Below are 16,735 nucleotides of genomic sequence, written 5' to 3' on the forward strand. Positions count from 1 at the left end.
GCCTCATGACTATGTTCAGTGACTGACCTTTTTGACCTCCAAAAAGAAAAAGAAAAAAAAAAAAAAAACTTATGGTCTATCAACAAGGTGTAGAGCTGGATGAACACAGCAGGCCAAGCAGCATCATAGGAGCAGGAAGGCTGACGTTTCGGGCCTAGACCCTTCATCTTTCTGCATCTGCAGTTCCTACCATCTCTTATGGTCTATCAAGCCAGGTTTCACTCCATGGTCCGAGTTGTCCAGTCTTACGATCAGCCAGGTTCATAACACTACACTTTATTTATTGTTGAGTGGTTTAGGATATCCTGAGGTTATGAAATCACTACAGAAGTCTCAGTATTTCTTTAAATAGAACCGAAGATTTTTCTCTCTCATTTTCCAGATCATTGATTTTTTTAAAAAACATTATAGAACAGTCATTGGGGAATATTCTGTGTTATCATAGATTTTGCAGATAGTGCAGGCAGCTGCCAGGGAGTTATAAGAGTGCTTTTTCCTCCTTTCCAAGATACTGCAGTTACCTATCACATTATGAAGAAAGTGGAGTGATTGAGAATGAGATGGCACAGACTTTATACAATTGACAAAGGAGTAATGGAGTCATTAAGAGAAACATTTTGATGCAGTGAGTGATTAAGATCTGGAATAGAGAGAGTCTGGCAGAACCAGTTCAAAGAATTGATAAAGGAATGGAATTACTGCCCGCAAAAGGAACAAACTGCAGAGTTCCAGGAAGGTAGGCGAGCAATGGCATTAGGTCCATTGCATTTTCAGAGAACCAATGCAGACACAGTACAGCTGAATGGTCTCCTCAGTGCATTAACAATATTATAATTGTGAAAATTGTCATGCCTCACTGGGGTAACACTTTGAAAATCAAGTCCCTCACTATTTCCAGAGTCGTCACAAAAGCTTAAAGGTTTTATGAAAGTACAGAAAATTCCATAATTTACCTGGCTTTTAGATCCAAATTATGAAAGCAAGGACCAGTACTTTTTTGTAATTAAAAAGAATTACTATTTGTTTCAAATAAACAGATTCTAGCTACAGGTAAACTATTATAAACAAACAGTCAACGTATAAGTGTGCTGTAACCCTCTTACAAAACACTCTATATACACACAATTGATGTTTGGCTGGACATGAAGGTAATTCAATGTCCCTATCTACAGGGTCACGGAGATGATCTCTCAGCTTGCCAGGGCTTGCTGCTCCTTGACTGCTCTTCTCCATATATTTTCTGCAGCTTGCAGAAGGCACCGAGTAACTGATTCACAACTTATAAAAAGTCTTTGATTTGTTGGTTAAAAGCAACAGTTTACAGAAATTGGCAAGGGAAAATAAACAGACTCAAGGTGTTTCTCATGGCAGAAAGAAAGGACACCACTTCCCTTCTCGAGGTCCAAAGGCTTTTGTCTACCTCATTCACACAAGTTATTCAACTACCTGGGAGTCAATCTCATGGTTGTTGGCAAGCAGAAGGTTTTCATCATTAACAACTGGTCATCAGTACACAGACTAATCAGCTATTTGTTGCTGGTTGAATCTCATTTTGTGCACACTCCCCCCACCGCCAAACATCCCCGGACTGGCCCGGAGTTGAACAAATAAAACTGTAAATACAGCACTTACAATACGTGTTGGCAGCTTGCTTTAATACACTGTAGGAATCCTTTCCTTAATCCTTGGTTTTCAAGACAGTCCTTCTCCTATTTCAGTCCACAATCAAAAATACCAAAAAACAAACAAGGTCTTTACAGGATCTTGTTATATAAAAAAGGGAAAGGAAAATGACAGAATAAGACAAAGGGACAGATTCCAGATACAAGAGCATCTGTCCTGTAAAAAAAACAGTTTTCTCACAAGCAAACCTGTGAGCTTCTGTAATCCTGTACTATCACATTATTCTAAACTTGTGACCAGTAACTGGGACAGAACAGAGTAAAGACATAAAACCCAGGTCTACAATGCCTGTGAATGACGCTTATATTTTCCAGTCTGGCAAACAGAAGTGCAACAATGTAAGCATTATATTTATTTTATTGTATTCAGGTACAGAATAATCATGGAACTTTAACTTGTTGACTGAATAACGGTTTTAAACTGTGTGCTTTGGGAAAATTCATCTAAATGCTATAGTGCGTTTTAAATGCCGAGAACTCCAAACTGTTGTTTATCCTCAATTTTTTTCAATCAAGATCTCCCATGTAAATATGTGCACCCACACAGGAAGTTCCAAGTACAGCAATCCGCTTATTTCTGACACAGCTTTTTTCAAATTAGGCCACAAAGTTATTTCAGTGACATTCCAATCTGCCACACATGAAACAAAGTAGGATAATCAGCTTTCTCTTCATCTATTACCACGTAGTTTCACCCTGCCTTCCCAATTTCATTTTGAGGTTCAATTTTTAAAAATTTGAATGTCAGAAATCAATGAATTTAATGTATCCTAATTTAAATTGTTACATTTAGCACTATTATGTGGTGCATCAGAAAGTGGGTCAGACTACAGAGAGTAGGAAATGCAATTAGCAGTCCTCTCAGCTCAACCATATTCAAAAGGACAACACTGGCAAGAATGACTACTGCCAAGTTTTCAAATGGCACATTGCTGAAAATCATGATAAGCTAACCTACTTCAACAATGTTAATTAAGCTCCTTTACTAAATTCATATAAATCATTTTTTTTGGGACTGTGTTGTAAGCTGTCTACATTACAGTTGTCTCTCTAGGGAATTGAAATGTTTCACATAATCCACTACAGCAGTTTTACTCTGCATCAGTACTCTCCTCAAGTACAATCCACAGCTTTCAGTAAATTGCTATTTATCTTCTTTCACCTCAGTTGACGAGGGATAAATGAAATTATTTAACATAAAACAGAGTGAGAGTGCTAATTTCTTCTACATTTGTACCTATAGATTCAAATCTAGTTTTAACAGCTGTACTTTATATACTTGGCCTGAAGATTAATTTCTTCTTTTAAGTTTTCCTTCCCTCAGGTCAAGTTAGAATTGTAAAAGCTGGTTAAACTTACAAAGTTGGTAGTGGAAGTGCAATGGGAAATATAAACTGGTATATTAAGATAGCTGGATTGGTGACTAGGTGTTCAAAATTTTGAAAACAAACAAAACGTAAACTTCTCTGAAAATTATACACCTGGTATAGCACAATCTTGACGTGATAGTCAAGATGCAGGAATGAATGGTGTTTCCCAGTTTGAGACTTACACAAACAAAGACCTACCTAAAACATATTGACAGCTAAAACAATTTAAGATACAGGAAATCAATCAATAACTGCTGCATAGATTTCCAAAGAAAATTTTGATGACAATTTGCAAAAGTTTTGAATCGTTCTCATCAAGTTACCTGTAATTTCCTACATTAAATTTAGAGCAATTTACATTATAAAAATTGAGCATTTTAAGATGTTTTGCTACGCTAACAATGCTGTATAAATGCAAATTATTACGCAGAAATAAAATTCTGCTCATGATTTCTTAGGAGGTATTTTGACAGACATATTAAAGCCTTTGGAACAGGCCCATAAAACCTGCCCTTTTGGCCATTTTAATGTAAGGGCATCAAGATGAGAAAGGTAACCCAGAGAGAGTCTTGGATACCTACAGCATGTAGAAAGGCCCTTTGGCCCACTGCCGGTCCAAACTGGTCAAAAACAGCTATCTGACTATTCGAAACCTATTTTCCAGCACTTGGTCCATAGCCTTGCATGTTTCAGCATTGCAAGCGCATATCTAAATACTTCTTCAACGTGAGGTTTTCTGCCTCTACTGCCCTTACAGGTAGTGAGTTCCAGATTCCCACCACCCTCTGGGTGAAAAAGGCTTTTCCTCACATCCCCTCTAACCCTCATGCATCTTCCCTTGGAGGGACCAGTAACCAGGGAGCATAGATTTAAGGTAAAACGTTTCTTCCTGTCTACTTTGTCTATGCCCCACACAACTTTGTGCATCTCACTCATGTCCCCCCTCAGTCTCCTTTGCTCCAAGGCAAACATTGCCAGTTTGTTAATCTCTCTTCATAACTAAACACAAATAAAACTCTCCAGCCCAGACAATGTCCTCGTAAATCTCCTCTGCACCCTCTCTGGTACCATCACATCCCTCCTATGATGTGAATTCCAGAACTGTACACAATACTCTAACTGTGGCCTTACTAATGTTTTATACAGTTCCAGCATAAACTCCCTGTGCTTAAATTCCATGCCTCCACTAAAAAAAAAGCAAGTATCCCTTATGCCTTCTTAACTACTTTATTTACCTGTCCTGACACCTTGAAGATGCACTTTCCATGCACACCAAGACTCCTCTGATTGTCACTGCTCCCCAGGATGCTACCGTTCACCATATATTGCCTTGTTTTGTTCTCCTGCCCAATGCGTCACCTCACACCGATCTGAATTGAATTCCATTTGCCACTGATCAGCCCATCTGATCTGCCTGAATATCTTGTAATCTGAGGCTATTCTCTTCACTATTTGTCTGTGAACATCACTGATCAACCTTCTGACATTCAAGCCAAAATCATTTATATAAATCACAAAACAGCAACAGTCCCAAAACTGAACCCTGTGGATCCCTGCTGGACACAGCCTTCCAGTCAGACAAACATTCTTCAAACATCACCCTCCACTTCCTGCCACTCAACCAATTCTGCATCCAATTAGCCAAATTTCCTTGGATTCCCTGGGCTTTTAGGTTTGCTATCAGTCTCCCATGCAGGACCATATCAAAAACCTTGCTAAGTCCAAGTAGTTTGCATCAAAAGCAAAACTCTAATTCACACACCTGGGCACCTCTTCAAAAAATTCAATCAGGTTGGTCAGACATGACCCCAACCCCAACCCCGACCCCGACCCCACCCCTATCCCACAACCTTAACAAAAGCATGCAACTGTTCTTGATTAATCACTAATCACTAACTGCAGATTGATTCATATCCCTCAAAATGTTTCCAATAATTTCCCCACCACTGAGGTTAGACTGATTCACCTGTAGTTTCCTGGTTTATCCCTTGTTCCCTTCTCGAATAATGGTACCACATTGGCTGTCCTCCAGCACTTTTCCTGTGGCCACAGAGGAATTGAAAATTTTTTGCAAGTGCCTCTCCTAGTTCCTTCCTTGCCACACTGTTGAGAACAGCAGCAGTGCAAAACAAATAGCAATCTATCCAACCTGGAAGTTGCTGCGGGGAAATGAATATGCCAAATTAAGTTAATTAAGACTACTATACTCAGTTAATCAAACCATTTATGGAAAGAACAAGATTTACCTGAATACAATTAAGTTCTTATAATGTCAACCTCAAAAAAGAGTAAGGGCTTATAGCACAAGTATCATAAGACAAGATTGTAAACGATTTGAACATTTAAAAAAAAAAATTGTTCAAAACCTTGCTAGGGACATGCACATCATCATTTGTTGTCTATTCCTAATTCCCCTTAAAAAAGATAGTGATCAACAATCTTGCTGAATCATGGCAGTCTGTACTGCACCTGCACACCTACTGCTGCTACAAATTCCATATTCTGCCATGAAACCAAAACATGGTAGCTTAAAAATATCAGAGTTATTATTACTATTTCGTAAAAGGTCAAATCACAGGATGTAGCATTTCAGGCAAGGCCATTGTCTATTGACCATTTAACATTGCCCTTCCTAACTTCAACCCCAAGTAGCTTGCTAGGTCAGTTCTGAAGAGCAACCACACTGCTGTGGGTCTGGAATCAAATATGGGCCAGACAGGACATGAGAAGCAGATATTTCGCCCACAAAAGGGCACTAGCAAACCAGATAGGATTTTACAACAATCTACACACAAAGCATATTTTTCTTATAAACACCTAAAAATGCCTTCCTAGAAGTTTCCAACAGATTTTAATAAAATTGGGACACCTTGTTACATTTAAAGTTGGAACAAAGGCCAAGAACAATTAATAAATAATGATTTATAGCAAGATTGTTTTGTTTTGTTTTAAAGAATCCAGAAAATCTGCACGATCTTCCACATCTTAGTGTGATACTCGGCAACATAAGCCATCTTGATATACATAAGTAACATTTTAAACAGTTTACTTACAGAACTGGTGTGAGGTCCCTGCAAAATTGGACTGTCCCGGGCAAGTGCCACTATCACATTGCTCTTTTCTCCAGCCCAGTGAACAACCATTTGATTGTGCGAATCATTGAGGTTCACCTACAATAAAATCATGATGTACCGTTAATAGTCAGTCACTAAAAATACTACAATTAATAATTCACACAATAAAGCAAATAGAACATCATCATTATTTATTGCAAGATAAACTGAACAAAAATAATACCAGGCTATGCTTCAGTTGCACACAGGTCAGGCCATGAATGAAGTAACATGCACAATAAAAGGTCTCCTTACTTAAAAATGGATGCAAATGTGTCAGAAGCAGTTCAGAAAAGGTTTCTGGACCAATACCTGGAATAAGCAGATTATCTAATCAGGAAAGCACAGACAGGCTCAGCTAAAATCTGCTGAGAGGAGTTGAGAAGAGATGATGTCATTGAAGTCTACAAGATTCTAAGGGGTCTTGACAAGGGAATGTTATACATAGGTTTCCTCTTCAATGAGAATCTAGAACAAGGGGGTCACTGCTTCAAAATAAAATGAAGTTGCCCATTTAAAGACAGATAGGAACATTTTCTCCCCTTCAGGGAGTCTCAAATTTTTGAAACATTTTTGCTCAAAAAAGGTACCTGAAGCAAGTTCTTGAATATTTTGAAAGGAAACAATAGATAGAGTTTTGATAAGCAACAGGGTAAAAACACAGGAAAATGGAGAAATCAGATAAGGTATTATTGACTAATGAAGTAGGTTCAACAGACTAAGCAATCTACTTATGCTCCTATTACGTACAAATCTAATGAGGATCTTAAACAAAAAATTAAGCAGTTGCATTAAAAGTCCCCTTACAAATATTATCAGATGTCAGCACCAGTTTGCAAACATAAAACAGGCTCAATGAATAGCTTACTTTATAATTCACCAAACCTATTTTCACTACAGAATTTGATGCTACATTTGCCATTTCAAATACTAAATTTATTTTATATTTCAGCATTAAAAACAGTCCCACGCTACCTTCGAAAGACAAAAAAAAAGTCTGTGGAAGACAACGTCTGTGCAACAAAGTGACTATGGCAGTGAATTTCATGGCATTTTCTGCCCAGAATTCTAACTAGCAAACTTGCAATCTTACATTATTGCAAATGCCTGATTAATTTAACTGTTAACCAAAATGCATCTTATTGTTATGCTCACAGAAATGTGAAAATCTATTAAAATGCACAGATTGTTCCACCACCTGTCTTTTACTATTCACCAGAGAAACAATTTTGAGATGGCTGAAGGTTATGAAGAGCACTCAATGCAAGTTTATTTTTGTCCTGATTATATGGTGATACAAAGCATCAAATTTGGATCTCTATAATAACCTGGTTACAGAGAGGGATATTCAGTGTGATGTAGGTGAGATTTTCCTCGCTCAAATTTTTAAACTGCGAGGAGGAGAAGGACTAACAAAATTCAAGACGGCACAGAATTTGAAAAGCCTTGACACAGGGCTGAAGACATTAAACAGGTACTATGATGAATGCAAGCACTGAGTGAATCTAGAAAAAAAAAGGATTACAGGTTTTTCCTGAAGAGCACGCATTTGGTAGCACTCTCATTTTGCAGTCAGAAGGTCATGAATTCAACCCCACCATGCACTTGAGCACAATATGTTAGGCTGCTATTTCAGCAAAGGGAGGGGTGGTTTGCAATGATAGCCCCGTATCAAAACTCGAGCATTACACCATGCCACGTTTTCTGTATTATTTCTGGAACATCTTCCCTGCAAAACAGAGATGGAGAATTCTGAAAAGCTACCTAGGGTCTCCAAAAAGGCCCCTCCCAAGATTATAAGCAAACTACTACATCTACTTGTTTCATGCTTTGGAATGTTGAAACAACTTTTCAGCTTGAAACCTGGAAACAAATGCCCATTGAAAATGTTGTTTGTCTTCCCATGTATTCCCACTCAGAAATAATCTTTAAATGCTCGACAGACATGTTAAAATGCTTTATCAATAGAAGACGATGTATTCACATTTGAAAATTCTCTATTTGAAGCTTGCACAAGATTTGGGTAAAAATTAGAAATAAAAGTTCAGATTTCTTCAAAGATCCCTCCAAAAATAGAATATTTTTTCAGTGTTGCATTCTTCCCTATGAGATTTTCCTGCGGCTTGATTCCTTCCAACAGTCATGTATTAAAATGTTTTAGCTAATCCAGAGATCTTTCATATTTTATTCTTGCTACTCTCTATCTACTTCCTTCCTCCAGCAACCCACACCACAATACGCATCAAAACATGTTAAGCATAGCCAATTTTTTAGATTTGTGTATGAAAATACTTTGATTTCTCCAAGTTAAATTGGCAAACAGGAACCTAGTCGTCATGATGACGGAGGACGTGAGAATCGTTAACTGAAGCTGGCAGGAAAGCCTACTGAAGCTGCTCCAACACTTTTAGATTAACACCCACTCTCTGCAGTGGGTGAATAACAGGATTACATTTTTTGTTTCATTCCTTCACAGGTTGTGGGCATCGCTGATTGGGCCAGCATTTAATGTCCATCCTTAATTAGCCAGAAGGGGTTCAAGTGTCAACCATACATTGCTTTGGGTCTGGAATCACATATATACATCAGGTAAAGATGACAGATCTCCTTCCCTAACGGACATTAATCAACTAGATAGGCTCTTATAACAAAATTGGCAGGGGTTACATGGTCACCATTAGGCAAGCTTTTCTTTATTCTGGATTTTCATTAAACTTAAACTTCACCATCTGCCTCATTGTTGGATTTGAACCCATGACTCCAGAGCATTACCCTAGGGCTCTGGATTACAAGTCCAATATCATTACCACTACACCACCGCCTCCCCATCTGCTGCTCAAAATTACATAATGTCAGAATTGGAAAAAAAAGAATTATGTGAGAACATAAATAAGCTGTGCACAGCTTACAGCAAAGTATACAAAATCTTCTGTAGCACAATTTAGGCTGCAATTTCATGTTGCTGTACAATAATTAGAAAATTTAAACATCTTGAAAGGTTAATTCTCAGAACAGCCAGCATCTCTGCTAAACTCTGTCAAATCAGATCCCTAGTAGAAGGCTGTTTATCTAATAGGATTAGGTTCAACTGTGGTACATCTAAATAGCACAATAACCCAATAACACCTCAGGTTAAAAAAATGGTAAAAGCCTTAGGTATCGCAAACTATTTTACAGTCAATAAAATAATTCACTTTTTGGAGGAATAAAGATTGGCTAGTACCAGACCATTAATCACTTTTGCAAAGTGGCAGCCAATTAGTGCACAGCAAGAACCCACTAATATCAACATGATCATTTTTAAAGATTCTGCCTTAATGACTTCAGCTAAGGAATAAATGCTGATAGGACATGGGGAAATGCTCCTTTGGAAAATGCCTCCCACATTTCGTGAACCAATACTTTAATTTTTTTTTAAATCACCTGCTGTACAATAGTTGCCTAACAACATAAACAAAGTGTGAATGAGATTATTGATAATTCAGGTACGGCCACTGCCTTACCATTAGGAGGCGCATCCAATGGAATTCGGTTTCAAAAAGGTGATGAAAACTCACTAATGGCTGTTCGGTACAATCAGCATGCCAATGAAATGAACGCTCCCAATACTATGCTATTGGGATTTTTCCCCCCCATGAAGTAAAGTTGGTTTCCAGTTCAAGCTATCTCACTAAAAAGAAAATTAAAAGGAAGATAGTCTGACTGCTTCTCAAGGATATGGCAGCTGCTTAGTTTCAGCGATCCTTCTTCGGAAAGAACTCTTGGTTTATATTGTAATGACACAAACCACAGACCGAATTGGCCTCTTGAGGAATACTATTTTCATCAATTTATCATGGTTAAGTGCTGAAGGTTATCTGTACTGAAAGCCAATACTCTCAGTGGCGTTTTCAACAACTGAAAAAAAAGGATACTTGAAGACAGAATCTCTCCAAAGTGTCAGTCATGCACTCAGTTGGACAGCTTTTCTCCCAAATGTTTTACTCCAAGACTTGAACATAACTTATTTTAGATTGGGATGTTGTATTTTGGAATTTTCAAAGAAACCCTAAACAAGAATGGTGCTAGCAAATCTGGATTCTTCATTAGGGTAAAACACAAAAAAACTGTTAGACTAAAACATGACAAGGTATTTTGGGAAGGATGACCAATTCAAAAGCTTATTACTAGAACTCCTTCAGACTATTTCAATTAACCTTTAAAACTATACAATTTCCAGACCTAAACAATTTATTAAAAGATAGCTGTCTGACTAAAATGAAGGAAACGAGAAAGAAAGTCTGTCTCAGATGTTATCAAACAGTTTTCCGTTCAGTGTCTGAAGCAAAAGCAATCAAGCAGAAGTTTGACACTGAAGGATATAAAAGCAGCCAATTTACAAGATTAAACTGACAGAACAGCAAGGTGTTCAACAGTGAATTAATCTTTCCAAAAGAAAAATAATTTGTTCAGAGTCTTAAGTTGCATGCATCCCTCTCTGTAAACTGGTTGTGTTTTACTGTTGGAGCATTTTAAAGCCTCAGTTAATCTCCATCTCGATTACTCTGAAGAGCATCAGCTTAGAAATATGCTCGTAAAAATTCTGATGAGAAGTCATCTATACCCATACTTCTTTCTTCACAGATACAGCCTGACCTGCTGAGTAATTCCAGCATTTTGTGTTTCAGATTTACAACATCTGTATTATTTTATTTTCTCATGAGGTATGAAACTTGTCTAAATTGTTTAGAAGTGCTAATATTGCTAGATGGTAAAACAGAAATAGCAGTCAGCAGGTTAGTTTATTTGTATGGTTATTCACCTCTCCAGGAACAGACTTTGAAGGTGTAGGGAATGGATATTGTTCATTAAATTTAAATAAATGATTCATTAAAATTCGTTCACAGAATGTGGGCATCACTGGCAAGGCCAGCATTTATTGCTCAAAGGGTAGTTGAGAGTCAACCACATTTGCAGTGGGTCTGGAGTCACATGTAGGCCAGACCAGGTGAGGATGGCAGATTTCCCTCCCTAAAAAAGGATAGCAGTGAGCCAGTTGGGTTTTTCTGACAATCGGCAATAGCTTCACGGTCATCAGTAGATTCTTAATTGCAGAATATTTTTTTAATGGAGAGTATTATGAGAGAATAACATTGTGATGAAAAAATGCCTATTTGATCCACAGAAAATATGAATTTTAGTCATAACTAAAATGGACATCAGATTTAAAAGCAAAAACAAACAAAAAAAAGAACTTTATACTATCTGCAGACTTGAGATTGTTGGTTAATGTCCCAGGCCTATGATGCACACAGGACTGCTATGTCTGGCTCTCCATTAAAGAAATGTTAGCTTCAAAATACTGTCCAGTGGTTATAAAAGAAGTACCTGCCAAGGTGATTGAATGCAGTAATCTTGCTTTGTTTTGGCCGATTGCTGGCACAGGTGGATTTTTGTTAAAACTTCTCCAATTTCCTTTCTTCCCTTAAGTGCATCCTCAAAACTCACCACTTTTGCACCCCAACAGCTTTGGTTCAGTATCAATTTCTGTCAACATTGCTGTAAAGATGTTGGAATGTTTTCAGTGCATCATATAAATTCAAGCCGTTGTTTATATTTTAGAATTGTTAAAAAGTTAGGATAGTGACTGAAGATTGGATAAACATAAACAATGTACCTTTTTTTAAAAAAAGTTGGTAATAAAACCTTATTGTAATGTCTGATGGGGAAAAAAAAATTCAGAGGGCTTTCTGAAGGCAATAACTAAAAAGTACACAGAAAAAGCAGAGAATATAGGTAGAAATCAGAAGGGCTTTGACAGCAAAGGTCAAACATGATAAATCTACTGTGTTTCTTGACAGAGAAAAAAAACAAAGATAGGTGAATAAAACAATGATATATTATGTTTTTAGATATTAACAAGATTTTGCTGGGTCACATAGGAGATTGGACTGGAAAGCAGAAAATGGGGAGGGGGCAAAAGGTTATTATTTGAAGTCAGAGAAATCAAAAGATTAATGTAAAGCTGCACCATGAAAGATGATGGTTTGAAAACTTCCTTAGGAGATCAGAGTTACTGTAGATTACAAAAGGTAGACAAAAGAATTTCTTTGCAAGGACAATATTGTTGTTGTTATTTGCATGCCAGCTCACTTTTCTTTATTTATTTATTCACAGGATGACAGCATCACCGGCTAGGTCAGTATTTATTGCCTATCCCTACTTGCCCAAAGGACAATTAGAGTCAACCATATTGCTGTGGGTCAGGTGTCACATATAAGCCAGACCAGGTAAGAATGGCAGTTTCCTTCCCTAAAGTATATTAGTGACCCAGATGGGCTTTTCCCTGACAGTGGATTCTTAATCCCAGATTTTTTTTGTTATTAAATTCAAATTCCACCACTACACCATGGTGGGATTCAAACCTGGGTCTCCAGAGCATTACCTGGGACTCTGGATTAACAGTTCAGTGATAACACCACTAGGCCATCACCTCCCCCAATTATTTTTTTTTCTTTATTCATTAACGGGATGAGGGCATCACTGATCAGGCAGAATTTATTGCCCATCCCTAATTGCAGAGGGCAGTTAAGAGCCAACCACAGTGCTGTGGGTCTGGAGTCATGTGTAGGCCAGACCAGGTAAGGATGGCAGTTTCCTTCCCTAAAGGACATTAGTGAACCAGATGGGTTTTTTGTTTCTTGACAATCGACAATCGACAATGGATTCATGGTCATCATTAGATTCTTAATTCCAGATTTTTTTTTTTTTTTTTTTTTTTTTTTAAATTGAATTCCCATGGTGGGATTCAAACCCACGTCACCAGAACATTGTCTGGGTCTCTGGATTAACAGTCCAGCGATAATACTACTAGGCCATCACCTTCCCATGGAGGTGTATGCTGTACGAGGTGCTGCTCATAATAAACAAGATGGTGGCAGGAGCCTTCAAGTGAAGGAAACTACAAGGCCCACTTGGTCCAAAGTGGGAGAGAAAACTCACTTCCTACTTCAATTAGAAGAGTTTCTTATAGGTATGTTTTAATCAACCAACCTGGTCAGAGAGTTCATTACATCTCTAGCAGGTGGGTCTTGAACCCTAGCTACCTGACTCAGAGATATGGACACTACCACTGCGCAACAAGAATCTCAAAAAGTCTATCAGTTAACATACAGTTAATGCATGTTAGCAACTAATTATCACACTGTAACTGATAACTGTGATACAGACCAGATACTAGGTCTCACTTCTTCAAGTTCCTAAGTTAGTCTGCCTGCAAGTCTATAATGGCATCATAATGTGTGTTGTTATGGCACACTCACTATTAACCTTTTTAGACCCATATGCAGGAAAAAAGTTAATTTCTAACAGAGATTAAATCTATATCCTTCTGGAAACAGGAGTGTAACTAAATAGATTATGATCCAGAAGCCTGGAGTGACACGTGCCAATTGACAAATAAAAAAGTTGATAAATCCAAAAGAGGTGCTGAGATGCAAGTAAAAGTGAAATTTCTGTGACCTAATGTGCTGATCAAAGGAAATAAGTGCAAGAAAGGTATCAAAGTTTAAATTGTGATAGCTAGTTGCAGACTTGTAAACCAAACAACTAAAGGGAATAAAAAGACGAGTCCAAAATCTCAGGAAATGATCAACTCTAGTTTGGTGTACAATTCTCATCTCTAAAAAGGAAATACCAGAGGATAAGCAAAGGACAACTAAACAGATACAGTTTACAAAAAAAAAAAAAATATGGAATGAGAACATTTGAACGAGAGTCAAAATTAACATCAGAAAATTCAAGTCTTTTCAGTACATAAAAATGATTTGGCAATTGATTGGTTTTAACAAGAAAGAAAATCTGTAAACAGGGAAGGGTCTTGAACTTAAATATCCAGCTTCTGAATTTACTTACTTTCCACAGAAGATGTGACTATTATAGAAGAGAGATAACAGAGTTAGATAATAGGAAAAGAAAGTAGTGTGCTTTACATTCTAAACGTTGTTAATGACCACTTGAATTTTAAATATAGAATCTAGCACAAGAAATTAAAGTCCAATTACAAGTCTTTAATTTCAATTAACAAAAGCTACGACTTTTGTCAGTTATTATTATAATTATCTGAAGTAGGACAAGCAACAATAGGGATTACGTCAAAGTAGCTTTAGACTATCTACAGAGGTCAGTTTTCAAAGAAAAGAACCCAACAGACTTAGTTGATTGGCTAACACAATAAAATTACAAAAATAGATCATTTTACGGACAAGACATTTTAATGATAAAAAGCTAAACTTTAACACTAAAGTTACAGTTTAGTAAGTACAAAAGTGTCTTACATTTCTAACATATTAATTAGATCCACATAAATGTCAGTAGCTTCAATGAATTCTAGTCCTCCCTTCAAGCAAAAAGTGATAAATCTACTCAAGTTAAAACTTCTTTTATGTGAACTTGGTTGCATGATTACTCAGTTTTCCATACTTTTACATTGTGAGCTCCTTACTAAAATTTTATAATGACAGACACCTTAGGGAATAAAACTTCTTTAACAATAGTTTCTACTATTGCTTCTTTATTTTTGGATAAAAAATTGGTTTACAAAAGCAACAAAGGAATTGGATGAAAATAGAGCAAGTTTGGTTTCCAGTTTCACGGTACCACAATTTATATTTTTTCTATTTTTCTGGCAAGATTTTTGTTACCTGAAATTATGTGATGTCTTCTGTCACAAAAGTGATACAACACAGATTACTGATTTTTGAATATGATTACCTGTTTTTAATATTTGGGACTTGGACTGAAATGGTTTAAAACTAAAAAGAAAAAATACTGATTTAAAATGACCACATCATGACATCAAAGACAGTCTGAACCAAATTAATATTTCATCAGAAGATACAAAAATCAGGCACAAAGAAAGTCTAATCTCAGATTTTGACATTCATGTATGATAGGCTTCATATATTGGAGATGAATGATAGTGCCTATGATCATCAAGCTTGCAAACAACGAACTGCAGCATTAAAATATAGCTGGTTTGTTAATTTCAAAAGGACAAGGTCAAAAGTCACACGAAAACCAGGTTACAGTCCAACAAGTTTATTTGAAGACACAAGCATCTCGGAGTCTCACTCCTTCTTCAGGTGTCAGTGAGACAAGTGCATCTGAGACTCCGAAAGCTGGTGTCTTCAAATAAATCTGTTGGACTATAAACTGGTGTCGTGTGATTTTTGACCTTGTCTACCCCAGTCCAACACCGGCACCTCCACATCATATTTTAAAGGATGCATTTTTGGCAGAGCATGGGAGATGGATTTATGACTGAAACTAGCTGCCCAGTGACAACACAAACAGAGAAACATCCAGATACCAAGAACTAAAGAAATCTGCAATATTTGCTACTGCTAAGGATACAAGACAGACAGTCATTCATTACAGAAACAATCGACTGAACAACTGGGGTCTCGGGTGAAAACCTTTTGTGTCTCAAAAGAACATCCTAAGTACTTAAAGCTATTCTTTTATCTTCCTTTTGTACTGGACACCATTCCTCTAACTTTGTAGTGAGGTGCACGACTGCAGATAATAAAATTGCTCTTTCACGCAAGACAGCTTTGTGAAATGGTATTTTACAGATCCAATAAACATTGGGTAGATACACTTTTATGAGAGAGGTACAGCTGACTGTCAAAAGACAAAACAAAACAAAAATATTTCTAAAAAATTTGTTGTGGCTAACTGGCAAGACTGAAGAGGGGAACACTTCACCCCTCCTTACCTACAGTAAGAACCACTATACAGACTTCATGAAAGTCAAGTTAAAGATTTGTCAAGAACAGAAAATACTTCAGAATTTCTTGACTGACTGTGCATTACTTTGGATTTCCTTAAGTTGTGAAAGTTGCAATTATATACTTGTGCTTTTCTTATTTTGTCACATCACAATGCATCAGACAGGACAGCAGCTAATGTGACCTCCAGATCATTTCAGGATGGAAGATGGAACATAATCCCATAACAGTTGGAAGAATAAATTTATAAAACTAAGTTTGAAACTATGAAAATAATTTTGTTTTGCTTGGGAACTTAGATATCTGGCGTTTTTATTCAAGGAGGTACTCCAAAAAAATCATAATTAAATAAACAACCAAATAAATAATTTTAACAATTTAAAAATATGCAAGAAGAAAATCAGGAGGATTTGCTAATGTGGAACCTGCCTTAATAGAATGCCACATATTAGCCATTTCAGACATGATGCTATTACTGGTTACAACAAAACACACATTTGTCTGTCATGAACAAAAAGATTTATTGCACAATCCATTTTTGTAAGCTAACATTGCAGGTCAAATTAATTTGATGTGCAAAAGTATGATGATGTGCACATTTTTTTCAGCAAAGGATGGAGTTTAAAAAAAATTGCTTGCCAATTTAAGGGATCAGCAGAAGCTTTGGAGGGAGATAGTAGGAACTGCAGATGCTGGAGAATCCGAGACAACAAGATGCAGGGCTGGATGAACACAGCAGGCCAAGCAGCATCATAGGAGCAGAAAGGCTGACGTTTCGGGCCTAGACCCTTCATCAGAAA

At 37.1% G+C, this 16,735-nt stretch overlaps 1 protein-coding gene across 2 annotated transcripts in view; it reads right to left on the reverse strand.

Annotated features, from left to right (window-relative positions):
- Positions 1 to 16,735, reverse strand: part of sorl1 (sortilin-related receptor, L(DLR class) A repeats containing) — a 161,074-nt gene that overhangs the window by 119,110 nt on the left and 25,229 nt on the right. For both annotated transcript variants that reach the window (XM_048615468.1, XM_020526950.2), the window contains exon 3: positions 6,106 to 6,222. In XM_048615468.1, the coding sequence (XP_048471425.1) occupies positions 6,106 to 6,222 (117 nt within the window). The remainder of the gene's footprint in view (positions 1 to 6,105; positions 6,223 to 16,735) is intronic.

This window comes from Rhincodon typus, chromosome 32, assembly GCF_021869965.1.
Source record: "Rhincodon typus isolate 14 chromosome 32, sRhiTyp1.1, whole genome shotgun sequence".
Taxonomy (NCBI): domain Eukaryota; kingdom Metazoa; phylum Chordata; class Chondrichthyes; order Orectolobiformes; family Rhincodontidae; genus Rhincodon; species Rhincodon typus.